This window comes from Manis javanica, chromosome 10 (genome assembly GCF_040802235.1).
Source record: "Manis javanica isolate MJ-LG chromosome 10, MJ_LKY, whole genome shotgun sequence".
NCBI lineage: Eukaryota > Metazoa > Chordata > Mammalia > Pholidota > Manidae > Manis > Manis javanica.
The window spans coordinates 86,549,537-86,576,209 of NC_133165.1; the positions used below are offsets into that span (position 1 = coordinate 86,549,537).

The 26,673-nt window shown below is 49.9% G+C and overlaps 1 protein-coding gene and 1 pseudogene across 3 annotated transcripts; one reads left to right on the forward strand and one right to left on the reverse strand.

Moving 5' to 3' along the window:
- The first annotated feature begins 1,468 nt into the window (after window positions 1-1,468).
- On the forward strand, window positions 1,469-26,486 carry POU6F1 (POU class 6 homeobox 1). Of its 3 annotated transcripts, none has more exons than XM_073213513.1 (11): window positions 1,469-1,793; window positions 10,602-10,694; window positions 12,071-12,236; window positions 15,641-15,801; window positions 16,655-16,880; window positions 17,403-17,629; window positions 18,306-18,434; window positions 19,026-19,229; window positions 21,303-21,444; window positions 22,017-22,185; window positions 23,183-26,486. In XM_073213513.1, the coding sequence occupies exons 2-11, from the start codon at window positions 10,647-10,649 to the stop codon at window positions 23,526-23,528; spliced, it is 1,818 nt and encodes a 605-aa protein (XP_073069614.1). In that variant the 5' UTR covers window positions 1,469-1,793; window positions 10,602-10,646; the 3' UTR covers window positions 23,529-26,486. The 3 variants fall into 3 exon arrangements, with proteins under 3 accessions (XP_073069614.1, XP_073069613.1, XP_036848327.1); XM_073213512.1 differs by having other exon boundaries at window positions 1,471-1,793; window positions 17,400-17,629; XM_036992432.2 differs by having other exon boundaries at window positions 1,475-1,793; window positions 15,680-15,801; window positions 17,400-17,629.
- On the reverse strand, window positions 1,816-10,593 carry LOC108401520 (swi5-dependent recombination DNA repair protein 1 homolog pseudogene; annotated as a pseudogene).
- Window positions 26,487-26,673: the final 187 nt, after the last annotated feature.

Genomic DNA, 26,673 nt, shown 5'->3' on the forward strand with positions numbered 1-26,673 from the left:
GTAATAAAGAAGTTAAATTACTTGCCTGGACTGCTAGTGGAAGAGTTGGAACTAAAACCTAAACATTTCGACTCCTAATCCATGGGTACTCTTAAGTCTGCCCCTAGCCCTTCTCACTCCAGGTGTAAACTGCAAACTGACAGATAGAAGCTGAGCTCCGCAGGCCAGGTACTTGTGATGCTGTCAGGCCCCCAGGAGGGAAGCTTCTGTGAGCAGGGCCTCTGGGCCTGAGTGAGCAAGCTCCAGGTGCACTGCTGGAAAAGTGCGTAGTGATGGTCTGGAGCTACTAGGTGCTGTTCCCCCTTCCCCACCTCCCCAGAAGTCTTCCCACCTTTGGGGCTTAAGGAACAGTCTGGGGAAGGCTGAGGGCTCCACGAGCATCCTCACCCTACCTCCAGCTCGTCCTAACACCACCGATTGGGGCGGCTGAGCGAACAGAGGCGGCGCAGCCTAGGCTGACAGCAGGCTGCTTCAGTGATAGGATCTGCATTCACTGGAGGGACAGAGCCTCCCTCCTGCCCAGTCAGTCCCCTCTCACTCCTTCTCTTCCCCTTTGGTCTTAAAAACTCCTTCCTCTCCCATTTGTCAACTACAGTATTCTCCGATCTGCTTTCCCTCAGCTCCAAGCTTATCGCTTCCTTTCTCTACCTTCAAAAGCCTTTAGGTAAACGAAACCTTTCCCGCCGTCCCCACCACCAGAGCAGAACGTTGTTTTTCTTCATTCCACTGCACTTTGTCTTTGGTGTTTTTTTGTTTTTACATTTCCTCGTCTACTTGGACAAGAAGGCGGCGAAGCTGTCTTTAGACCAAACAGCCCACAGCTGCCCCTGGGTGAAGGCTTGGGGGGCGTTCAGGACGTGAGTCCCCTCCCCGACAAGGGGCTGGGCGCAGCTGCTCCGGAGGTTCGACGCCGGCGGAGCGCCGAGTTCCCTCTCCCTTCTCTCCCCCGGTCCCGGCCCGGGGCTCGGGAATGGACATGAACTTGACTTTCTACGTTGAGGAGGGCATTTAACTAACCTAGAGACGAACAAGGCGGCGGCTGGGAGTCACCGCCCTCGGCTGAAGGGAATGTGGGTGGCATCGGTCCCCAGTCCCGACTCCCTGGCTCCCTCTCGTACCTTCCAAAATGAAACCACCTCAAGCGGCACCTCGAAGGGGACTGCGTGACCCGCCCCCCCGACCCTCCACTCCTGTCCCAGGAGGGCGCCTCCGGGGCCTCCCGGCGAGGCTGGGGGCCGCGGGTCCCCTCCCCGCCCCCACCCCCGGTTCTCAGCTCCCCAGATACCCTCCCTTCCTCGACTGCCCGCCCAGCCCGCCGCCCCCGGCGGCTGGCGCGCGCGATGCAGCATGCGGCAAAGCTCTTTGCATAAATTATGCTCATGACGCAGCAGCTAAAAAAATCCAAGTAGCAGAAGGAGGGGGAAAAAAAGAGGGAGGGACGGGGGGGGCTGAGAAAGGGGGGAGAGAAGAAAAATATATATACCTGACCGACCCCCCACTCAAGCTTCCCCTTCCCACTTCCCGGCCACCCCCCACCGCCCAGCGCAGCCCGCAGAGTCCCCTTGGTCTCTGTCCAGCCCGGGCTGGGGGCCCGGGGGCGGCGGCGGGTCCCGACCGGCTCCCGGGCCGAGCCCAGCCCAGCCCAGCCCAGACGTACTGGCTTCTTTGTCTGCGGGCGGCAGCCACCCCGGCCCCGGCCCTGGCCCCCGGCCCCCTGGTTCGGGCTGTGAGATGAATCCCTAATCGGTGGCCGCCCGGCACCCGGGGCGAAGGCGGCTCAAGCTCGGGCTCCGGTAAGTAGCGGGGTCCGGGGCGGGGAGGGGTTTGCACGGAGGGGGAGGGGGCCGGGCAGGGGAGGTTTCGGGTTTGGTTAATATGCAATGCCCGTAATTAGCATAATTTATATATTTATGATAAAGAGAAAAAAATGCCGCGGGGCCGAGGCGCTAGGATGCTGGGCCGCGGTGGCTGGAGCTCTGGGAGCGGGACAGCGCTCGGCCGCCCGCCTGGGGCCGCAGACCTCGGGGCCGCACCCTCGGCCGCGGGCGGGCGGGTCTGGACCCCGGGAGGGGAGGGGGCAGCCGCCAGGTGGGCTCGGTCGGGAGCTTGGACCTGGCCCCTCCCCGTTTCTGCCCCTGGAGCCCAGGTCGCGTGCAGGTAGTGGGGATTTCTGTACACAGACCCCGTAGCAACCAAGAGCGATTTCTCGCCCCATGGGAGAACCCGGACGCCTGGGTGCCCGGCGGTTAAGGTCAGCTGAGGCAGCCAGGGCGACCTGTCGCAATTCCCCCAACCGCAGTACACCGGGAGGACTGGTGGGACCCGGGGTTAGGGACCCGAGCGCAGCTGGAAGGGTGGGGGAGTAGTGGGAGGGTCACCGTGGAGAAAAAGCATGGAGCACTTCATAAATATTTAATAACGATATTATTATTAATAAAGTCATAATAATGGGCTCAATTTGTCTCCTTGGGCGTTCTCACCTGGCAAGGCAGAGGGAGCCCCACGGTGCCATGTAACCTGCACTTTGCCATCGGGACCCCCTGCTCAGTTGTGAGTGGAAGCCTAACCTTCAGAGACAGCCTCTGCTTGTAGCAACAAGGCAGGGGGAAGTGAAACAGTCCCGAAGCCTTCCTGGGCAAATGAAGATTTCATTTAGCAGAGATTTCAGCCTCAGCTCTTCCTGATTCCCTGTTCCAAAAGTAGAGGACTGGTCTTTAATTGTTCATAGACATGTATCTCTCCTCCCCTTGTCTTTGGAAGGGAAAGCAGTCAACATGCACAAGCAGGGCCTTCGGAGGAATAATTCCATATATTCCACTTTGAAGTCCTGAAGCTGGGGTGATATTTCTGTGCATATTTGCGGTAGAACTTCATTAATTTGTTCATTGATCCAACAAAAATACCCTCTATGTGCTTTCCTTAAGCCCCAAGTTCTTTCTGTGTCAAAATAAGGGTCAATGAGGCCCCAGAGGAAGTGGACCTGGGATAAACTGGCCAAGGAGGGGCAGGCTTGGGAATGAGGAGCTGGGCCAGCACCTTGGGTAGGGGTGTGGTCAGAGTTCTCCAGACTTCATTACTACTTCTTTGAAATACTTTTGAGTAGTCTTAGTACTGGGCATGGGGGCAAAAAAAAATTGAGATAGGGTATGTGTTTCAAGGGAGAAGGTAAGAAACATGAAGCAGCTAAGTGATATATGATCTGCTTTATTAATTTATGTTTTCAGCTCATATTCATCAACACCCTGTTAGGTACCAGATACTATAGGAGGCACTGGGATATGATGGGTTAGCTGGGTGCCTTCTTGGAGCTTACAGTTTAGTAGGGAGACATACCTACTTTTTATTTTTCACATTTCATTTTCCCCCTCCCTTCACCCTGCCTGGGATGAAATTAAGTTTGGGTACGAGGGAAAGGGGGCAGGAGGAGAAACTGACTCTAAATTTGTCCTTAGTGAACTAGTCTTTACTGTTTGACTATATATGTCTTAAGAGTACAAATGGTAGTTTGGAAAAGGGAGAATATAGTTGTTTTCTACTTCTTATCTTGTTCCCTTTCCCTTCCTTTTGGCTCATGTGTGTCCTAGCTGGTCTACCAATAGCTTGGCAAACAATTTATTTCTGCCCTTGGATTTGGAGCCAGGGGTGGGGGCATGAGAGTGGTGGTCTGAGCAGAACTGAGAGCTTCCATTTTCCAATATGCCCTGATCCTTGGGGGTCAGAACAGGTCCCATCAGCCTTCCTCCCATTTCTTGAGAGGAGGCTGTGTGTACTGTCAGGAGGGTAAGGTCTGGGGCAGGTGACATGGCCTTGAAATTTGAATCTGCCTATCTTCTGTGCCCTTGGGCAAGTCACTGACCTCTCTCTACCTCCATTTCCCCGTAGACAAAAATGGAGATCATCATAAGAGCACCACGATAAACATTTTACTTACATAATCTCATATCATCATTATAACAACCCCATAAGGCTTTCCCATTTAATCACCATTTGAAAGATAAAGGAAGGTAAGCTTCAGAGAGATTAAATCAAGTTGCTCAAAGATTGCACAGCTATTTATGGCCAAGCTGGAATTTGATCTAGGCTTCCCTCCAAAGCCTATAACTCTACCTCTCTTTCATCCTCAACTTTCTCATCTATAAAAATGGAGATATAATAGCTAATTGTTCTTAGTGTTTTGGACAATAATTCAAAGGTAAGCACTCTTAGTATTTATCCCTGAGAAAACAAAAAGTGAAGTAACCTGCCCACTTGTGAACAGTCATGCAACTGGACAAGCTTCAGTATGTGTTGGCTCTGTGGTCTCATGGGGCTTGTGTCAGATTGAATAATAACAGTTAACACTTCTTGAACCCTTATGCAATTTACTACAACATTATCCCCATTTGAGATACAGTCTCTGAGGCATAAGAGAGGTTGGGTCCTTGTCCAAGGTCTCACAACTAAGAAATGGTGAAATTGAAAGATGAACCTAGGTTCTGAACTGCTCCACTACATTGTAATGAGTTAATGTGTGTGAATTTTTATCATAGCTACCATTTTCTGAGCACTTAACTATGTGCCAGGCTTCGATCACTTTTTGCACACCTTAATTTATTCAATCCTTGTAACAGCCCTGTGAAGCAGATGCTATTACTCTCAGTTTTACAGATGAGGAAACTGAGGTACAAAATCCTGAGTCCCAGAGCTAGTAAATATCAAAGGTGAGATTATGAACCAGGCAATCTGTCTCCCAAAGGTGCTCACTGTAATACTATATGTAAAGGGCGCAAGTGCCAATAAACTATACATGATTATTCTTTAGCTGGTGGGAAGGGAAATCTCTGTCCTGGGGCTAGAAAAGGCGAACATGTAGAAAAATCCACCAGGCAATGACAACTTCAAAGAGATGGCCTTCCTGGAGTCTCGTGATCTAAAAACTGGGCAGATAGTGCTTGGTGTGCAGGATGGGAGGTGGTGTTCCTTCATACAAGGTACTTAAGCTGCGTGAACAAGTGTAGTAATGATAAGAAGTAGGGGATTCTGGCATATTGGAAGAGAGAGCCCGCAGGATTTGCTGAAGGACCAAATGTGAGACATAAGAGAGAAAAGGGTGGTGGGCAAGGTTTTTGGCCTGATCATCCGCGGAAAGATGAAGCTGCCATCTGCTAAGATGTGGAAGGCTACATGCAGGCAGAGCAGGTTTGGGGTGGAAATTAGGAGTTTGGTTTTGAATACGTGGAGTATGAGATGATAGCTCAATCAGTAAGCAGTTGGATATATCAATCTGAAGTTCCCAGGTGAGTACAAGCTGGAGATTCAGATTCTATAGTTGTCCAATTGGGTGAGACATCTAGGGAGGAGGTAAAGGATTGTCTGCAATTTTTGGCCCAGCTCCAGCTCCCAGTCTCCTGCTTCCTGTTATTCTGGCCATTTTGAACTACAGCTCTGCAGGAGGTAAGTGGGTGCACAATTTAAACACAAAAGTGATGTAGAGCTGGAGCTGCTGATGTCAGCAACCCACCTAGCCTGAGGGAATTATAATGTCAAAACTTTGAAAGGTGATTTCCCATAATGAATGTGACTTTCCTAAAATTGAATACCAGTAAAATTAATTTCAGCTTGACCAACCATTCCTTGGAATCTGCTGACTTCACCCAAAGTACCCTTCACCCTCTCAAAAAATGTGTAATTAGAAGGTATTTTATACCTTGAAAATCTCAACTACACTAAGTGGTAAGGGAGTGATTAAAACCACAGAAGTGAGTCTGAGTTAAAAATCTGAATCCTTTGCAAAAAGCTCCATTTTCCTCTATATGGGGTAAGATTTGTCATACATAAAAGTTCATGTCCGAAATACGTGCCACCCAGAAACAAGGGGGAAAAGCCCATGGGAGACTGCATCAGGTGTCCCTCCTGTGGGTCCTCTGCTGCCCTCTAGTCATCCAGCATACACCTAAACATACTGTATTGTAGTTACCTTTTTATTTCCTTGAGTACCAGGTTAGATGGGAGGCTTCTTCACAAAGCTGGGGAATGCGTTTTTTTCCTTGTTGTATTCCCAACACCCAGCATGCAGTAGCCACTGTAATATTGGTTGAATAAACAATAAATAAAGGATGAAGCATTTCAGTTTTCCTGCTAGAATCTCAGGCTATTCTAGGGAGTTCTGATTTGTCTGAGATTCCCCAAAGCTCCTCCTGGGTATCTTGGAATATTGCTCTAAGCCTGAAGCAGTTCTTGGAGGAGAAAGATTAACAGCATCAGGTCCTCTAGATCAGTCCCCATCCAGGGAGGGTCTTGGGGGGGGTCCTCTGGATTTTCAGGTTGTGGGCAAATGCCTCAGTACCCGCAGTTCATTCTCTCCCTGAGGTTGCCTGCACTTTTAAATGTTAGCACAGGAAAGCCAGGGACCATCTGTTAGCCAACCAGGGTGCCTTGCCAGGTTTGAGTCAGGTGTTTTCAGACTCAACTCCCTGGAGAAAGAAGGCAAAGGAGAAGGCTCTGGCTCCCTTCCTAGCTTTAACCAGAGCAGCTCTGCTGTGGTCTGTATATGTATGGAAGCTTTACTGCTGGGGTAATCACAGGTACCCTTAAAACAGACAGACAGCCTACTGTCTCTCCCCACTGACCATCAGGCTGTGGACACTACCTGGCACTGTGAGCTCAAAGGAGGCCATCCAAATGTGCTGTTTACCCCAGTCACCAGGGAAATGGTTGAAAAGCAAACAGAAGATGGCTATCTAGTCAGTGAGACCAAACCACAGCCTAAGACTTGGAAAAACTAAGGAAAGTTCCTCGCAAGGGACTGGGAACAGGCCCAGGGTAATGTCTACACAGATTCCAAGCCAGGGGAACACACAGACATAGCTCAGAGTCAAAATGCTGAGTGTCTACTTATTAGGGGTTTCTATCACATTCGTGCCTCTGATAAGAGCCATCTACAGCTAAGACTAAGGGAGATGAGTAAGGTCTGAGGTCTGGAACAGGAGAGGACTTTGCCTCTCTTCTGCCTGCATTTCTGGTGGGCTGAAGCCTGGTGGGTTAGAGGGGGCCCATGTGAGCAGGATTGACCTTGCCCTTGACACAAAGGACTGGATCCTGAGAACCTGGGTCCTTATAAGCTTGCAGAATCTCAAGGATGTTAGAATCATCTGAGCCTTCTCTACTGCTTGAATCCCTATCATTACACAGCCACAAAGTGGGTATGTGCTTAACAATTCCCTGTGAGGCCATGATTTGCAGCAAGCAACCAGTGACCACAGCAGACTATGAGCAGACTTCTAAGCCCCTCTCAAGCAGATGCTCCCTTGCTCACAATGACTAGTTACTGATACTGCCCACCTATAGGCCTTTGGAATGGGAAACTTCTTTTCCCAGTGAAATGTATGTATCAAGATATAATGGACCCTAATTCACCTTGCACACCTTTCCTCTCCGGGTTTGTCTCTGCTTTTTATTTGAATTGCAGATGACTTGCTAATTGACTTCTATATGTAACAACTTTCATGGATTATCCCAGTTCCTATCCAGAAGTGGTGGTAAATTGCTAAATTCTCTGCAAAATTCATGGCAGGGTCCCATGTACAAAATCTAAAGGAGGGTGTCACCCAGAAATGAAGCTAGAGTCCCAGTGAAATGGGCAGGTGCCCACCAGTTCTTCCAGCAAATTCTTCTGCCCCTCGTGTATCCTTGTCTCACCTGAAAAGGGGAGGCTCTTTTTTCAGATTGCTAGGGTCTTGAATTGCTTGTGCTTCCCTTCATCCCTCTAGGCAGTTAGAGAAAGGAAGGGAGGGATGGAACCTCATGGCTTTCTTGCCTCTTTGGCCAAGGAACATTCTGATAAGGGGCAAAGGCCCTAAAACCCCTGGGGTGAGCCGTGCAATGGCACTTCTAGGTATATACCCCAAAGAATTTTAAAAACAGATATTCAAAAACTTGTGCACAAAGATTGATAGAAGCACTATTCGCAAGAGCTGAAAAATAGAAACACCCACCAACTGATGAATGAATGAAATGTATATCTGCATAGTGGAAATTCTGTTTTGAACATAGGAGTTTAATTACCTGCTAGACATCCAGATGGAAATATGTGATAAATGAATGGAAACAAAGGTCATAAAATTAGGAGTGAGACAGACATTTTTAGACAGTTTAGCTTTAGACATTCACCAGGTTGGACTTTTTTTTTTAACATTTTAAATAAAACTTTACCACAGTAAACAAAGAAATGTGTTAAAACTGACTTCCAGAGTTGTCCAAATTATTTTTTAATCATTTAAAAAAAATTTTTCACATTTCTTAAGATGTGAAATTTTCTTTGGCAAATTTATCCCAAATACTAAATTTTAGAACTTAATTTGTATTTCTATAACAGAGGTGCCCTAAATTGATGGTCATCAGGGTATCTTTCCCTAAGCCCTAATGGTTTATATCTCCCCTTTAAAATACATAAGTATCTTTTAATTACCTTGTTACTCCCAAAGATACTCTAGAGAAAAAAGTTATGAATTAAGCGCCTATAAATTCTTCATTTGTGTTACAGTGGAGCAATTTATCATCTAACCCATGTGGTCCACCAACTGAGTAAGGCTGAGTTTCTTGTTCTCCTCAGACACAGGTAGCTGCAACTCAGAGAGCAATGGCGGGCCTGAGCTTTTCCACTTCTTCATTAACAACTGTAACTGAAACAGCTCATTTTTAATGTCATTTTAAAACATTAGGACTAGTTTTAGCCTCCAAAATGGTCGGTCTTCTTTCTCCTGAACCTGCTTCACCAATTCTTCTCTTTCTTCATTTAATCCTTGTTTGGGAAGATCCTCATTCACAAAATCATTCTGGAGATCACTGCATGTTCCAGTCTCAAGGGATTGAGATTCACATACATTGATTCTCTTGAAGATGTTTTTCAAACATGTACTTTCTTCAAGTTGACTAGCGATGTATTTAAAATCTTTCTGAAATTCCAAACAGTTTTCTGTTGAAGATGCTGGTTTTTCTTCATTCTTTGCTCTTCAGATGTTTTACCATGCTGTAACGGGAACTGAATGAAGATCTTGCTTTTCTTAATTGTTCTCTAAGTGCTGGACTCATAGGTGGTTTTCTTGAACTATGGGTATGGGGAGGTGGTGGATTGGCAGGCCCAAGAAATGCTGGGAAAAGCCACAGCTTTGTTCGATGGACTTTCTATCTTGGAAATGAAATCTTGGTTTTCCTCTCTCTGAGCCATCCCCAGAGAGGGTGGAAAGCCCTCCCAGTGGAGTATTATCCAGCTCTAAAAAGGATGGAAGTACTGATACAATGTACCACATAGATGACCTTGTGGACATGCTGCCAAGGAAAAGAAGCCATACACACAAGGCCGTGTTGTATGATTCCACTTAAATGAAATACTGAGAATAGGCAAATCCATAGCGAGACAACACGTGAGTAGTTGCCAGGGGCTGGGGGATGGCAAAGAAAGGGAGTAACTGCTAGTGGGTATGGGGTTTTCTTGGGGGGTGATGAAAATTTCCAGACTAAATAATGATAACAGTTGCACAGCATTGAGAATGTCTTAAATTCCACTGAGTTGTACACTTTAAGATGGTTAAAATGGTGAATTTTATGTTGTATGAGTTTTCCTTCAATCCATGAAATAATAATAAAAAAAAGAAAACCAACCAACCAACCAACCCAGGGGGGAAAAGGAGGAGGAAGGGCAAGATGAGGGACCCAGAACATTTCTCTGAGCTTAGTTTCTTCATCTGTAACATGACGGTAGTAATGCCCCCATCCCCTAGCTGGCATAAGTAATGCATATGAACTAGTGTTACCTAAATGCTTAACAGTGTAAGCACTCAAAATAAATGTTCATTGTCTTCTTTTCTACTTAAGTGTCTAAACCTGTTTGTCCCCTTTATTACCTTTATCTCTTGTGACTTTATGGTTTATGGCTCTAGTCAGACAACCTGTCCTCATAAGGGCTTTCCCACGCAGTCTCATTGCATTTGGCAGGGTGTTTCGCCATCTGGGATACTGTCCTGCCTTCCGTGTTAAAGGCCAGTATGGTCCTCAGGCCACTGCCACAGAATCACCTGAGGGCTTATTCTATGGGACACCCCTGCTGAATCAGACTCTCCGGATGTTTGGTCTGAGAGAACCTGGAGGTCTGCATTTTTAATACACGCTTCCAGTGATGATCGTGCACATCAAAGTCTGAGACTAGTGCTTTAATTTATTCCCGTCTTTATCATCTCTTTCCGGAGGCCTGCTCAGACTCTTCCTCACAGAGTCCTCCTCACCTGCGTCTGAGACTCTGCGTGGGTCCAAGTCACCTTGGGTTCGCCGGGTCTGCTGTCTTTCGTTGGACTGGGGAATTCCCGGGGACAGATACCTGGCTCTGTCTTTCCTCTTGACACCCTGATTTCTCCTGAATGTAGGTTCTCCTGGGATGCTGCAGGAGGCAACACACTTTAGTTTTAAAGTCCTTAGAATTCTGTTTACTTTACTTTTGCAGATACTTGAGGGGATAAGTAGCTTCTCTTTCTTCCAACCATTCTGCTTCTGACTTTTCAAGATGATGTAGAAATCATGTTACTGTGTCACATCAGCCTTTGCTTTTCCCATTCCATCTTACCCCACAGGATGTGCTAGGTGTGGGCCAGCCCCCACCCCAGCCACAAGGGACCATGGATCCTGGAGCCGGGCCAGAGTCATCTCTGACTATCAATGAGCAGGTATCTTCTGGGGCTGGAAGAGCCGGGCGTGAGGGTGATGGACAAGGGATGTGGGCAAGGAGGAAGACTCCATGGAGCTCCTCAAGGTCTGTTAGAAAACAGGATTTGTCAGGGACTGAGTTTGGGGATTTAAGCTGTGACTTTAAAAAGTAAAATTAAAATGTACAAATACACATACGTTTACATGGGGAATGATTTGGACATCAGGTAATTTATGTTGACTTCTTGCTTATATGTATTTTTTAATTTTTGGCAATGACCATTTATTACTATGTAATTTTTAAAAGGTAAAAAAAGGCTATTATCTCTTAAAATGTAATTGGAGTGAAGCTCCTCTAGGTCAAGTTTGAGTCAGAAAGGGAACTGCTTTGGGGGTTTATTTCACTTGTAAGCCCCTGATGGGTTGGTCATATTGTCACTTTTCCAGCAGAGTCTCTGGCTTGGTCCAATTTTCAGGCTTAAGGATGGCCTTCGGGTACAGGCCAATTGCAAGGGAGGCCTGGCAGGGAGCTTTTTAACATACAGTGTCCGTGATTATTGAATGGCCCAAGTGTAAGCACTTTAGTCTTGGAGGCAGGGAGCTGGGTGCCGGCCACGGAGCAGGGAAGATGGCCACATATTCTGAGGAGGCCCAGGGGCTGCCTGCACCGCTGGGACGTGGCAGCTGCCCTCGAGGCTGGAGCATGCCCTCCAATGGCCCAGCTGCAGCTTCCGGCCCCAAGAGCAGAGCTGCAGCCCAGGGCGGCGGTGCTAGAGGCCTCGTCATGGGGATTCCTGACCCTCGTCTCAGGAAGTTAGTTGCAGGGAAATCTTGGCTTTTACCTGAGTTTTGGAAATAAACGAATCATGAGTTTAAAAAGTTTATTCAACATTGTGGAACATTCATTTCCACCCCTTTGTCTTTGAAAACTTCTATAAGGTTTCAAGAGAAATGAAGAGGGATTTGCTTCTTGGCCCAGCTTAAAATGTGGGTATGATGTTAGGGGCCCTCAGAGCCACCCTCCCACATCCCAGCAGCCAAGAGGATGTCCTTCTAAGGCTATGAGCCGGGCCAGTTACCACTCCCTGAACTAAGTCCAGCAGGGGAAGCAAATAGAAATACCCCCAAGTGGAGTGATTCTGGGGGACTTTGTCCAGCTTGGGTAAAGCCCTTCCCCCCAGTCGCCAGGGCCCACTTTCTGTTAGCAAGACCTTCCCTGGACTCGGAGCTGCAGCCTGCCCCAGGCTCTGGAATTCTTAGAGCACACAGTCCTCTGAACAGGAGGTCTGCCCCCTCCAGTGCCCTCTCCCCTTTCCCCCAACTGTACCCCGAGCTCTGGGCCTCAGAGACCAGATCAGCACCTCCCCGCAGCAGTGTCCCCATCCTCTGTTTGCAGGTCATCGTGATGTCAGGCCACGAGACTATCCGTGTGCTGGAAGTCGGAGTGGATGCCCAGATCCCAGCTGAGGAGGAGGGCAAAGGCCTGGAGGGGGTGGCCGAAGGCGGGGAATCTGCTGGTGGATCTGGGCCAGACAACCCAGATTCGTCTGCAGAGGCAACTGGTACGAGGCCATTGCTGCCAACTGGTATTGCTCTCCTGAGTCCCCTCCTTCAGTTTCCTGGGGAGCCAGCATGAGTCCCTGGGGCCTATGTGGCATTACAGTATTGTCACCTTCCTATCCACTGGATAGCCTCTGGCCACAGCTTGTGCTTCTGGCCAGCTGCTAGGGCTATCCTGCACTCCTTGTCCCTGGAACTTAGTGCTGGTTTCAGTCACTACCAGACCTAACCTGAAATGGGTCAGGGGGAGGTGGGAAGAGGGTGGCAGGGCTCAGCAGAGGGCATTGAATTAGCCTAAGAGAGAGCTCCTAGGTCTAAACCAGACCCTCAGGCCCGATGCAGAGAGGACTATACCTCCAGTATCCTGCCAGCCTTTCCAACTCAGGATCTTTTGTGGCAGAGCTATGAGGTCCCAGGAGCTGGGGATGGGAGGGCATCTTACCCACCCTGGACTAACAATGCGAGTTAGCTAGGACTTTGCAGAATCCCAGCTTCTTACTCCCTGCTGGGCTGCCTGGGGGACTTATTGTGCCATCCTCCAAGGATGGCTTTAGGGCATTAGCTTGATTCTCCTAAACAGGGCCATGGATATGGGTGGTTCACTCACACTCTGCCCCAGTTACCCTGCCGTACAGCAGTGAGACAGCCTGGGCTGCTCTTGAGGACTGGTACCAGGCACTGCTCCCTAGCCGGGAGTGCCCATTCATTCACTTTCCTCATTAACACCTTGCAGAATAGACATCTCCTTTTGCAGGTAGCCTGGGGCCTCCCTTGCCAGTTCCCCCAGAACTCCAGGATTCATCTCCCCTTGCCTTCTGCTTATCTGCCTTTCCCTAGATTGGAGATCTGGGCTGGTGGGGGTGGGCCAGGAGAAGCCAAGAAGAGAGCAAATGAGAGCAGACAGGCTTCAGGGAAACTGCAAGGTCTCATATCCCTTGCTCTACCTGAGCAGCAGTATGCAGATTCATTTAGCACCCTAGTAAAGTGGGTTATTTTTTCCCTTTTGAAAGAAGGAATGACAAGAACGTTTCTTCTGGAAATGTTCTGCTTCCACTTTGAAGCAAGGATGGGGCATCACCTGCTTCCATGGGGCAGAGACAAGAATTTCATGGCATGGATTCTCTTTCCATTGCTTTCCATTTGTGGGGATGGAGCCCCTTTTCAGAAAATTATGGAGGTTTCCTAGGTTTATCCACAATGCCCCAATTTCCCCTTTTACCCTTCTGTCTATCTTCCTGCCTTAATTCTGCTTCTTATCCAAATTTACTCTCAGAAAGGGATCCTAAATCAACTATATCTTAGCATGAGTACTTACAGTAGTGCACATACAGACCTTCCAAAGGTTTGTGTGTTTAAGCCCTTCTCAGAAGTTCTTCTCTGTAAAGGAATTTGAGTCATCAAGCAGGTAAGGCACGTATTGTGATGGTCTCTCCCAAGAAGCTGCCATTAGATTGTGGCCTTGATATGCAATGTTAAGAAGAGTTTCTTCTTAAAACAAAACAAGACTAAGTAATAGGAAACTCTCAGGATGAAAAAAATATCTAGTGATTTGTGCCACTCTAAATTACTACCTAGTCCTTGTCACACCTGCATACTTGTGGCCACCGAGGATGGGTCATGTAGTGTGACACTTACCACCATATTATTTCATGTAGTTATTTCCTTCTTGACATAGATTCACACACCTGATTCTGGTTTGGGCTATGGTCAAACTGGCTTCAGTGCCACTTTGAATGTCTTTGGACTGGTCCCTTAAAAAGTTTTTTCTTCTTTAATTCCTTTAGAAGAGAAATAAATTACTTACATAGGAGGAAGTCATCACATGGAAAAATACAAATCTTGCTGTCAATGAGAGGGAAAGTAATTTGTTATGAGGAACCATCTGCCTGTTAACCCCAGGAAAATAGATAGCGATAAAATCTAAATTGGTTGGTACTGCAGAGAAACAGGTACATGGTTGATGGTTCTGTGAATTCACTCTTTCTGAAAAGCAGTCTAGCAGGAAGGGACAAAACCTCTAAATGTATGCAAACCCTTAGATCCCTTGGTCCTACTTTGGAAGTAATCCTAATTAAATGAACATTTCATTTCTTTAGATGGTAAGCTTTTTATCATTCATGTTTATCACATTCCTATTTTCTCTTGTTCCTTTTTATAGTCCATTACATTTTGTCAGCAAAATGTTCTGTAAATTTTCAGAGGTTCAGAGCATCCTCATCTCCTCCAATTTTTTTCAATAATTAGAAATGTATTTCCCCTCCACAGTGAAGCTAAATCTACCATTTTGTTTTCTCTTGGTATTTGATAAGGCTTTTGTTCTTGCCTGCTTGTCTCTTCAATTCCTTAAACAATCTGGATTTCTTAAAATGCTGTGTATAGTCCTGAGTTAGGTTGGTGCTTTTCCAGATTAAAACGTGGGCTGGGAATGCAGGGTCGGAAGGTTACCTAATTCAGTGGTCCCCACTGTGGCTGTGTGCTGTATCACGAGAGAGCCTGACAGGAAAAAGAGAGAGAGGAGAGATTACTGGCCTCTACTCCTGGACATTCTGTTCAGTAGGCCTAGATTAAGGGCCTGGCCATCTGTGACCAGCCAGTGTTAAGAAACCACTGATGTGGTCTGACACTCATCACCAATGCCTAGATGCCTTTTAATGTCTTGCCATATATTAAATAATAGCCCCCCTCCTTGTCGTGTGGTTTTGGAAGACGTTCCTTGATGGGGGTCCCTAATCCCTGACAAAATCAAGATAGCAAAAGGAAGCTACAACCCAGGTGGAAAGCTCTGGGTCATAGGAAGTTCCCTTAGAAGCTCATCAAAGCTGCTCATACAGCCTTCAGACCTCAGGGATGGGCAGAGAAGAGCTGTCTGGCCTGGAGAGACCCTGTGATCCTGAATGTGGCCAAGACATGGCCATTTTTCAGGAACTGTCACTTCAAGGGCTTCACCTTGCAGAATCCTTGCCCCTTTCCCAAGCCAGCACCTGCATCTGAAAAGCGGCTTGACGATGGGATGAACAGTGATGCAGTTGCTGGACGAGCCAAGGGAAGCTGCTCCCATCCATTCCAGCTCCTTCCCTCCCTGACACATGTTTATGTCAGGCCCCTCTACAGAATATGGGGTAGGTCATGGTGTCCTTTGGAGCCAGGAAATGAGAGACTGAGACCCAACTGTGCACAGGCCTGCATGTTCTTCATCTAGCTGTGGGAAGGGAGTAGTCTGCCTTCCAGGTCTGGCACAGAGACCTCCAGCCTCCTATTCTCCCAAGAGCATTTGGAGAGCTGCCTCCTGGGCCAGGGAAGGCCAGTGAGTGGTCCTGGGTTATGCAGAATTACAGCGTGGGGCTGAGTTGCCACTTCAAGCTGCAGACAAGATGCTATACACCGGTGATCCCTCCCTTCACACCAGGCTCACTCTTGTCCTCCTTTCTCTCAATGCCACATGAAGTGAAGTCACTCCCGGGGATCTCTGTGAGCCCTGCCCCCGCTGTTGCCTCCTTCAGCCAAGCCCCAAGCCAGCCTCAGGCATCGCAGACCCTCACGCCACTGGCTGTACAAGCTGCCCCCCAGGTAAGGGCCACCCCGGGGAGCTGCAGAGAGGGCAGTGGGCAGGAGCAAGGCATGGGACAGCCATATGGGGTGGCCACGGGATCTGGGAAGTTCATGGGAAAGGACAGGGAACATGCTGTGGCTTGAGGGAGGGAATAACCTACTAGGCACCCCTGGCCTCCCACCTGCCCCACATCAGGCCCACTGGGAAAAGCAGATTTGTAAGAATTGCAGAGATTCCATGAACTCTTTCATGCCACAGGCATTTCTGTTTATCTAATGGCTAACTGAGTGAATACCCTTGTCAGCCCCTCTGCTGGATGCCTGGAAGAGTTTATGGGTTGTTCACAGAGTCCTCACTGAGAGCCAGGGGATAGCCCTGCACAGTGAGAAGCTGCCTCCTGGATCATCCAGGGATGCCACGCTCCCTGTGACCTCCTGCTACATGCACAGATCTCTGAGGCATCCATCGATTGTATCCTCCATCAGGGCTTCCCAGAGGCCTCCCTGGGCCCTTGACCACTTAGTTTCACCCACTCAGGCCCTCTGCTTCCTGGCCACAAAGCACGGTCCTTTTGTCAAGGGCCAAGGGAGGGCCTGGGAGGTAGCAGACAGGGGGAAGGGGCCTGTGCCCCATTTTGCTGTCTCCAATTTGGGCTGCCTCTCTGAAGGCAGGATAGTTGGTCCAGGCACTCTACTCAGGGTTGGGCCTTGAGCTAGGGCTTGTCTCTTTCCCCCCATCACGTGGCCTTTTCCCCACTGCCCTCAGAATGCTTGTTTGTGCTCAGCTGGGTCCAAGAGACCCAGTATTTGCGCTGTCAATGTTGATTTTTTATTTTTTCTTTTCTTTTTGAAATCTTGTTTGCTTTTGCAGGTCTTGACTCAGGAAAACTTAGCCACAGTTCTGACAGGAGTTATGGTTCCAGCAGGGGCAGTTACTCAACCTCTTCTTATCCCCATCAGTATTGCAGGTCAAGTGGCTGGTCAGCAGGGGCTGGCCGTGTGGACAATTCCTACAGCAACCGTGGCTGCCCTCCCAGGACTGACCGCTGCTTCTCCTACGGGGGGAATTTTCAAGCCACCTTTGGCCGGTCTCCAAGGTAACGGCAGCTCTCCCCAGGACTGCACCAGGCCCCCCATCGCCCTACACTACCATCCCTGCACGCGTGCTTGCCATGTTGGACTCAGAATCCACAGCCCACCCAGAGCCCTGGAGTCTGGATCCAGTGTCCTGGGCACCCAGCCCCAGAGCTGCCGCGCCACCTCAGAACTCTAGGCCATGACGCCATGCTGGCCCAGCAGGCCTCTTACTTCGGCCAACTGTCTGAGACTGCCCCTCATCCCCTTCGCCAGAATTCACCCCGTGACCAGCCTCCTGAGAAGGACTGCAAGAAGATTCAACTTCCAGTTTTGAACCTGCACATCTCCAGGCCCAAGGGAGGGGGGATGAGAGATGCTGGCACGTGCCACCCCTGCGAGGACCAAGGGAACCACAGCTGCCTGTTCCCCTCTGCCCCACTGCCCCACTCCCTCATTCTTGTGCCACATCCCTTGGGATTGGAGCCGTTCTGGGCTGTGGCTAGGCATTTGAGCACCTCTGTTTCTGCCTTGCTCCATAGCAGCTGCCGTGCTGAATGCCACCCTCCCGGCACCTGTACAAGCTGCCCCACCGGCCCAGGCCTCCTCACCCGCCCAGTCCCGGCCAACAGCCCAGCCCCAGATGCTGTTCCAGAGCCAGCCGCTGCCGCAGCCCACAGCTGCCACCGCTACCGCCCCCACCCCCAAGCCAGTGGACACACCCCCACAGATCACCGTCCAGCCTGCAGGCTTCGCATTTAGCCCAGGAATCGTAAGCTGCTGCCCTCGCCCAGGGCTGACCAGGGATGGACCGAATCTTGGGCCCAGGGTGGAACTGGCCCTTCCTGCAGGGGAGAAAGGAGGTGGAGGACCGGCCCTTGAATACAGCTCTTTTCCAGCACATCAGCAGAGATGGGCTTCCTCTGATGCCTTCTGCTTGCAGCTGGCTGCTCATCCATCCCAGACAAGAGCAGACAACCTCTGCCAGGAGGGCTGGGTCTATTCTCCAGAACCTGAAGCACCGGACCAGCCTTGGAGGGTGGAATGATGTCTGGGGATTGCAAACTTGTGAGCAGTTGCTGAGGTGGAGCTAGAGGCTCACAGCTCCATGCCAGTGTCTGCTCAGTGTGGCTCCTGGCTTGGCAGTGGAGCTCTAGATGGGATAGAGTCACATCAGCCACTCTAAGTCTGGCCCTCTGCCCTCCCAAGCCTGGCCTGAGAGATGAGCCAGACTTACTCTTCAGGACTGTGGCCCCACCCTTCCCTGCTGACCCCCTGCAGCCCCAAGCCCTGGATACTATTCAGCCAGTGGATGTGGGCCTGCAGCCCACAGTCCCATCAGCCTAGCATCCCTGTCTCCCCAGCTCAATGCACTCAGTCCTCCTCCCTCTGCCTTGGGCTCTTTCTTGCCCTGAGGCCTCTGAGCAAGGCTCTTCCTCCACCTACAGATCAGTGCTGCTTCCCTCGGGGGACAGACCCAGATCCTGGGCTCCCTCACGACAACTCCCGTCATTGCCAACGCCATTCCCAGCATGCCGGGGATCAGCGGCCAGATCCTCACCAACGCTCAGGGACAGGCAAGTGCTGAAAGCCAGGGCTGAGGGCTGGGGGCTGGGGAGAAGCTGGCTCGGGGGCAGGACTTGGGCTGAGGGTTGTAGAAACTCAAGCAGGGTGTCAGGCTGCTGTGCCTATCTCCTGTGTGGGAGCTCTCTGGTGATGCTGAGCCCAGACTGGGGCCGAGCCACTGCCCTGCTCACTCCAGCTGGGGGTTTCCCTTTGCGGAGCACCCACTTGGTGGCTAAGCTCTGTGCTGGGTACTTCCTCATACATTATCTCACTTTGCTTTGAGTACAGATCTGTTAGGTGGAGATTTCTGTTCCCGTGTCTGAGAAAGTAAGCCACACAGCTAAAAGGTGGCAGAGCAGGGATTCACATCCGGGCCCTCGGTCCACATTGCAGACCTGTTTCTACTCCCCCACAGCTCTGGAGACAGAGTAAAGGAAGCTGCCCCTAGAGTGTGTATCCTTCACTGTATCAATGAGGAAGCTGAGGTCCCAGAGGTGTTAAATGATTTCAGGCCCCCCCCACCCCCGGCCAGTGTGGGGATTTGGGTTGGGGTGAGCTGGACACTGTGCTCACACCTGGGGTCCCTTCCTGTTTCCTCCCAGGTCATTGGAACACTCCCATGGGTAGTGAACTCGGCTAGTGTGACAGCCCCAGCAGCAGCCCAAAGCCTGCAGGTCCAGGCTGTGACCCCCCAGCTGTTGTTGAATGCCCAGGGCCAGGTGATTGCAACCTTGGCCAGCAGCCCCCTGCCTCCTCCTGTGGCTGTCCGGAAGCCAAGCACGCCTGAGTCCCCTGCTAAGAGTGAGGTACAAGGGCTGAGGTGGGGTGGGGTGGTGCAGGCAGTGCTGTCTCCCTGCAGACTGCTGGGCAGGACCAGGTTATTTCTGGAAGCCTCTGGGCAAGTAGGATAACTCCCCAAAGTGAGGGGAGGCCCCAGAAGAGAAGGCCCATGTGAGCCCACACACTCTGTCCAGGGAAATGACACCCACAGCCCGTTCCCCACATACACCAAAAACATGTATCTGTGCCTTTCAGAGGCCAGGGCCATTCTGAGAAGGCCAGGGAGGAGGCAGTAAAAGTAAACTGGGCCTCGAGCAGCTCCAGGATGAACAGACTGCCAGAAAAGCCCTGGGAGGTTCTGTACCCCTATTTCTCCCCTTCATCCCTCCACCTCTCCACTCAGCGCTGTGGCTCTGATTGTTCATGTATTTGTTCATTCTAGGAGCAGTTTTTGAATGCCTACTATATTCCAAGTGCTGAGATGGGGAGATGACTGAGGTGCCCTCCCTAGCATTGGGAACCCCTCCATTGGAGATAGTTATAAGCCAGCATAACAAAGACGACGCTAGGGGCTTGATAAGGTGTTTGGGGAATTCAGAGAAGGGAGCTCTCAGCAGACTGGGGAGTTCCAAGGCTTCATAGAGAAGGGACATTTAAATAATCTAAAGGGATGAAACGGTTGAGAGAGTGTTGTACCTTCCAGGAATTGCAGAAACTATAGTGTGCCAGCGCAGGGGCTCCCAAACGTGAGTGTGCGTCAGAACCCAGATTCCTACCCCCTACCCCAGAGTTCCTTATTCAGTAGGTCTGGAGTGGGGCCCAAGAATTTGCATTTCTGGCCGGTTCTCAGGTGATGTTGAGGCCCAGGGGTCTCAAATGTATGCTGCTTCCAAGCTTTCTGAATAACCTCTTAGCCTCATTTGTAAATGGGGATTAGAAGAATATTAACTTCAGAAGGTTATGAATATTAAAGGATGTGTTACACGTAAGGCAGTTATTAACACTCCGGTACACAGGAAGCACTTGGAAACCCGTGCTTTTATTGTTGCCACTATTATCAGGTAGCAGAGATTCACTGATGAGGTTTAGCAGGGGATGGCTAATTATGATGTGCATTTAAAGAAAATTCCCTCTGCTACCCAGGTGGAGCCACAACTGGACTATGGTGAGACTTGAGTCCTTGTCATCTGTTAGGAGGCAGCTTAAACAGTTCTAGCAAGAAACAGGGAGCCCTGGACTAAGTCTAAAGCCCTGGGGATGATGAGGGAACGAACTGAAGAGTTATCAGGAGGTAGAATCCAGGGAACAGGACCCATTCTAGAGAATCGAGGACCCATCCTAGAGAAATTTGCACTTTTCAGGAAGCTTTTTATTTAAAAAAACCTAAAAATACAAATTTCATATATTTATAGTTTCTTCTTATTATAAATATGATATGTGATTTTTATACAAATTCCAACATTTTGCATAATGTAAAAAAGGAAAAATCTCTTCTGATCCCACCTCCAGAGATGACTGCAGTTGACAGCTTACTTTCTTTATATGCCTCAATATTTTTTTTTTCTGGGAAATTCGTATGTACTTTCTAAAGGAATTAGTCCATAAAAACTTTTTCACCTTACTTTTTTTCACTTATGTGAGAGCTATGACTTGTAGCTCTTTCCATTTCAATAGTGGAGAGATAGACCTAGTTCTTTTTAAGGTCTACACAGTATCTCATTGTGGGGAGGTCCCATTCACTAGTACCCTATTAATGGACATTTAAGGCTTGGCAGGCTCTAGAATCAGGTTTAGGTTTCTCCTCTAAGGTCAAGGTGGACACCTGGAGGCTTTGCCCAAATGTGCACCACCTGCATCCCAGATAGCTGTGAGCCTCCAGCTTGGTGGGGCATGTTGCTGTGCTGACTTTGGAGGCCATTGTCATTGGGTGGGTGCTAATAAATAGCTTGTAGGCTTGTTTTCTGATGGTGCATAGTAGGCATGTACTAGTGAGTGAGGATTTCATGCCCATTTTTGCCCTGCCTCTGCTCCATGCGGGGACTCTAAGCCCCTGAGCTGGGCAGGTGGGCCGCAGCGGCTTGTTGGCTCTCTTCTCATAGGTGCAGCCCATCCAGCCCACGCCAGCCGTGCCCCAGCCTGCTGTGGTCATCACCAGCCCGGCCCCAGCAGCCAAGCCGTCTGCCTCGGCTCCCATCCCTATTACCTGCTCAGAGACCCCTACTGTCAGCCAGCTGGTGTCCAGTAAGTGGCTCCTGGAGAAGGTTGTAGAGAAGGGGAGAGGTATTGATTTGGACACATTGACCTCTGTAGATGCTGCTCTCCTTAATAAACTTCCTAGAATCCAAAGGGGAAGGGCAGAGGCCCAATGCCAGGAATTGGCTTTTTTAATCCCCATTCCTGCCCAGCTGGATTCCACGCATGGTGATAGTGGAGGCTGCTTAGCTGGCTATCCGACTGCCTCTCTGAGAAGCCACGCCATTGGCTGTCTCTCCTGTAGTCTCTCACCCAGTACTTGAGGAATGTAGATGGCTCACAGGTGTGCTTGGGGCCAGGCACAGGGAGAATGGGAGGATCAGCAGTTAAAGCCGGGAGAATTTGAAAATAGGACCCCACCTCCAGACCGGTTGGTTCAGGCGCCTATCCCCCAAGTCGTGTTTGTATTGGGATGGGGTGATGAGAGTCCTGAGGGTGCATGGGCCTTTTGCCAAGTGTCCTCATGCCTCATTCCTTCGCCAGGCCAGGCCAGTGGGCTAGATAAGCAGTGATGATTACCTGTCTTACACATTCACCCCTGGTCCCTTCCTCTGGCTTAGAGCCACGTACCCCGAGTCTGGATGAGGATGGTATCAACTTAGAAGAGATCCGGGAGTTTGCCAAGAACTTTAAGATCCGGCGGCTATCCTTGGGCCTCACCCAGACCCAGGTGGGTCAGGCTCTGACTGCAACGGAAGGCCCAGCCTACAGCCAGTCAGCCATCTGCCGGTGAGTGAGGCTGCCCTGGGCAAAGCCAGCTCTTGCTCAGGCACCTGGGGCCACTAAGCACTCACAGGCACCAAGGTATCTGGCCCCTTTCCCTGTTCTGCCTTGCTCCTGCCTTCTAGAAAAGGAAGGCTGATCTAAGGGTAAACATACATACCTGGAGTAGCCAAAGACTGATCCAGGGCCCTCTGAAGTTTATCCGCAAATCCTGAGCATTTATATCTCTTTTTTGGTGGGGACCCAAGACCCTAATTCACTGAGAAATTCTAGGAAGAAAGAGATACAGCTTATGAAATTAGTCACAAAAGTGGGAACTTCAGCTCTGGCTTGCCTCTCAGCTGTCACCCACCATCACTCCATCATGCTCCCATCCTCCTTCTAAGGTGTGACTATAAAGCGATGTGGCTGATTTTTCTGTGTGCAACATACAAACTGGTGCTGGTGCCAATATCAAAGGAGGGGTGGCAGATGGTCTCAAACAAGAAAGAGTGCATGGTTCAGGGATGTCTGAAAGGTTTCATCTGCCTGCCAACTCCGTAGATTAGACTAGAATGACTACGAGGCTAGAATGCCATGTTGGGAATTATGTAATCACATCCAGGCTCTGCCAGAAAGAGTAGTCTGACTTAGTGACACTGTTATGAGAGTATGATTGGAGGAGGACGGCACTCATGACATCTTTTGCCATCTCTGAAGGCCTCTCAAGATGACTTCTCAAAGGACCTCACTCCTTTGGGTGTGAAAGTTCTGAAATAGGTCTTCATAAAGCAGTCACACAGTTATCATGGCACTTCTGAACTGAGGTAGTGAGAATCACCTGGGATACAGGACAGTCTGAGGAGTCCGGGCTGCCCAAGGCCAGGGGGGTCTGGGTAGAGGTCATGAGGGGGACATTAGGTGCAGTCCCACCAGCCCTGAAAGGGGCAGCCCCTTGCAGAGAGTCTGGGTGTGCGGAGCAAGGCATCCTCACTGTCCCTTCCCGGGCTTGTGTCACCTACAGGTTTGAGAAGCTGGACATCACGCCCAAGAGTGCCCAGAAGCTGAAGCCAGTGCTGGAGAAGTGGCTGAATGAGGCCGAACTCCGGAACCAGGAGGGCCAGCAGAACCTGATGGAGTTTGTGGGAGGGGAGCCCTCCAAGAAACGCAAGCGCCGCACCTCCTTCACCCCCCAGGCCATAGAGGCGCTCAACGCCTACTTTGAGAAGAACCCACTGCCCACAGGCCAGGAGATCACCGAGATCGCAAAGGAGCTCAACTATGACCGTGAAGTGGTGCGGGTCTGGTTCTGCAATCGGCGCCAGACACTGAAGAACACCAGCAAGCTGAACGTCTTTCAGATCCCTTAGGGCTCAGCCCTCAGCCCTGTGTTCCAGCACTTTGTACTTTTCCCCTGGCACCCAGCTGCAGCCGCTGCCGTGTCGGCACCTGTCATTCCGCCATATGCAGTCGTGCTTGTCCTGGGTCGAGCGGCTCCTCTGTGTGCATGTGCGTCAGCTGCCTTCCCACCCACATCTCCCGTTGTGGAGAGGGCAGAGGGCCCACCTGGGAGCTACAGGCTGGGGGCTGGTCACGCCACGGGACCCCTCTCTTAAGTGGTATCACTTAAAGAAGCACTTTGCTAATGTGGGTTTTGAAGGATGAATTCTGGTTGGGAATCAGAAACTCATCTACTTTGAGGCAGGGCTTTAGCAGCCCCTAAGGACCTCTGGCCCTTAGCTCCTGTTTTCAGTGGCATTCTCTTTCTACCGTATCTTCTCCTTTGCTCCTCTGTGTGAGTGTGGCAGGTATGGTGCCAGTGGAATCACAGCCTCCCCCTCCCCTGCTTTGCCTGCAGGCACTCTGTCCCCATGAAAGGACCCAAGGGACACAGTTCTGAAAAATGTGATGTGCTGCTCGGAAGGTCAGACTCAGTGTCTGCCTTGACCTCAAGGTCAGCCCTAGAGCCACAATATGTGATCTCCTCTCCCACCTCTCTCTGGTTCCTTTGGGGGGACATTGCATTAAAGCAGAACCTTTTCTTTTGTAATCCACATTGGAAAGGAGCAACAGGGAACCCTAGCTATCCTGGAGGTGACTTGGGTCTGCAGCAGGTCAGGAATTTAGTAAACAAGGCCATCCTCTCAGATTTTACTCTAATCTCTTTCATGGCTATCTCACCCCAAGACAGCATGAGTTAGGAGAACTTGCAGCCTGGAAAATCTCACTGGCCAAGCAAGTAGGCACTCTGGAGAAAAATGAGGAAAAGAATTCTGACTGTTTTTCTCTTGTCCTCATGTTCACCACCAACCCAGTATGGGGATGTTCTCAGAAGGGGCAAATTAAACAGTTAACCAGACAGCAAGGCCCTAGGGGAAAGGCCAGCATCCAGAAAGAACTGATGACAGCCCAGGAAGGTCTCTTTTGGAAGGTGACTTAACTCTAATTTTCTTTGTAACTTTAAGCCTCGGATACTGGAGGAGATCTCATCTCTTATTTCATCCAGAGTCTTACACTGTGTATTTGTGTAAACAAGTGAGTCAAGAACACACCTGAACTAGGATGGGTTTTGCCTCTAGAGAGGGCAACTATGGCACATTGGGGGTTGGCATCTCAGCCAGGCTACTAAGTGAGTTTCCCAGCCTCACTGTATCTGGATGGCCCCTGGAACTCAGAATGAGACTCTAGGAGGTCAGGAGAGCATTAAGCGGTTGGCTTCAGTGAGCCCAGACTTGCTGAGCAGGCCATCCCTAAAGGGCCACAGTCACAGGGGCGAGCCACCTCCTCTCTTCACTACTTCTGTCCTTATAGAGCCAGGTCTCCAGCAGCTGCGCTCCACTGCAGCTCACATGATACACCCTGAGGCAGTGACTGTCGCGAGGGCACATTGCACCTGTGGTCACTGCACAGAGCCACCTCCTGGCCTCGCTTCCTCTGGCCCACTGTGTTTCCTCTCCTGCCTCCAGCTATTCCTTCCCAGGCCCTTCAGTGCCAGTGTGGCTGTCCCCTTGGTAGGCCTGCTAATGAAAAGACAGTTGTGTATCAAATCACCACACACACACACACTCACACTGTCTGTCTGTCTTCCCCCACTCCTGTCACACTGCGTTCAGGCCAATCAAACCTGCCGAGAATGCAGGGGGCACCTTGCCTGCCCCAGCCTTCCTGGAAAGAATATGTCTCCAAGAGGGAGGCTGTACACTCAAGTTCAAGGTTATCTACCTGTCTCAATGAGATGATAAGCTCACTTGGAGGGGCATTGTAAACAAGTTTTCAGTAAGGAGAGTTAAAGTACCAGAGTTTGTAAGGGATTCAGTGATTTACACTTCAGCAGATTAGAGAGATGCAGGTTTTCACCCTCAAACACCTGCGTTCAGCTATGCTTTCTTTTTTGGGAGATGAGTGGGTCACTGCTGGTGCCCTGGGAGTAGCATGTAATCCAGGGTGTGTCCATGGCGGTGGGTATACTGGAGGACGCTATCTGTCCTATGTCACTGCAGGAAAAAGGTAATGTACTCCTGGTCTGAATTAGGCTTGGCCACATTTCTCAGCTCCTCCATTTAAATCTGTCTTCCAAGGCTGGGCTAGAACTAAACCATTTTCTCTTCTGCAGGAAGGGTAGGCAGGTCTTTTAGAAGAACTATACCAGGGGCAGAATTTTTGCAGGTGGATTCCCCAAGCAGAGGGGTGCAGAGTGTCCCTGAAGTGTCCCCGGAACAGAGCTCAGGCCTGCCATCTCTGCTCCTGCTCCCCACCACAGGGCATCTGGGAAGCAGTGGGGGCCTGGAGTTGTGTTTCTTATTTTGTTTGTTTTGTGAGCATCAGGCTTTGAAGGTCATTTGTATAAATTTTGTTTTTAAAGCACTTTCTGGACTTAAGCCAGAGCTCAGTGGTTCTTTTACTGTGGAAAGGCAGCAGAAAGGGCAGAAATGCTTTAACTGTTTGTATGGTATTGTTTGTTTTTGTTTTAAATGAAAGAAAAGACCAAAACTCTCTATGGCCCAATGAATCACCTGGGGCCTCTGACCCCTCACTAACTATGGTGTTTTACCCAGGTGGGTCCCAGGAAAGAATCTGGCCAAATGGATTGAGGAACACACTTGAATTTGGAATAAGAGACCCTGATGTCTTGGTGTCCTTGGAAATCCCATCCCCTTCCTATTCCTATGTTCCCTTCTTGTCTCACCGGCCAGGCCCTGACACAGGTTCTGACTGTCCCCTGACATGGGGCAAAGCCTACTGAGGGCTGGAGTGAGGGCTGGGGAGGGGAGAATGGTGGTGAAGCACTTGATGTAGTTGTGTGGAATAAACAGTATTTTTCTTTTGTACTAGTCTGCTTATTTCTTCTCCACCTCTCAGGGTGGGGCTAGCTGTGTCACAAAGCAAGAGGAATCAGGGAGCTGCCTTTGCTGCCCGAGCTTGTGGCCTGGAAAATCCCATTGTGAGAGGGTGAGGGTCAGTGCCTTGGACCTCCACTTCAGCTATGACCCTCCCCGTGGGATACAGGGTCAAGGG

What these genes read in the sequence shown, in the direction of transcription:
- POU6F1 (XM_073213512.1), top strand. Translation starts at nt 10,647, where the DNA reads ATGGATCCTGGAGCCGGGCCAGAGTCATCTCTGACTATCAATGAGCAG. An exon ending in TTCGTCTGCAGAGGCAACTG is followed by an intron (nt 12,237 to 15,640) that starts GTACGAGGCCAT and finishes CCTTCACACCAG; the next exon opens with GCTCACTCTTGTCCTCCTTT. An exon ending in TCGCATTTAGCCCAGGAATC is followed by an intron (nt 17,630 to 18,305) that starts GTAAGCTGCTGC and finishes CTCCACCTACAG; the next exon opens with ATCAGTGCTGCTTCCCTCGG.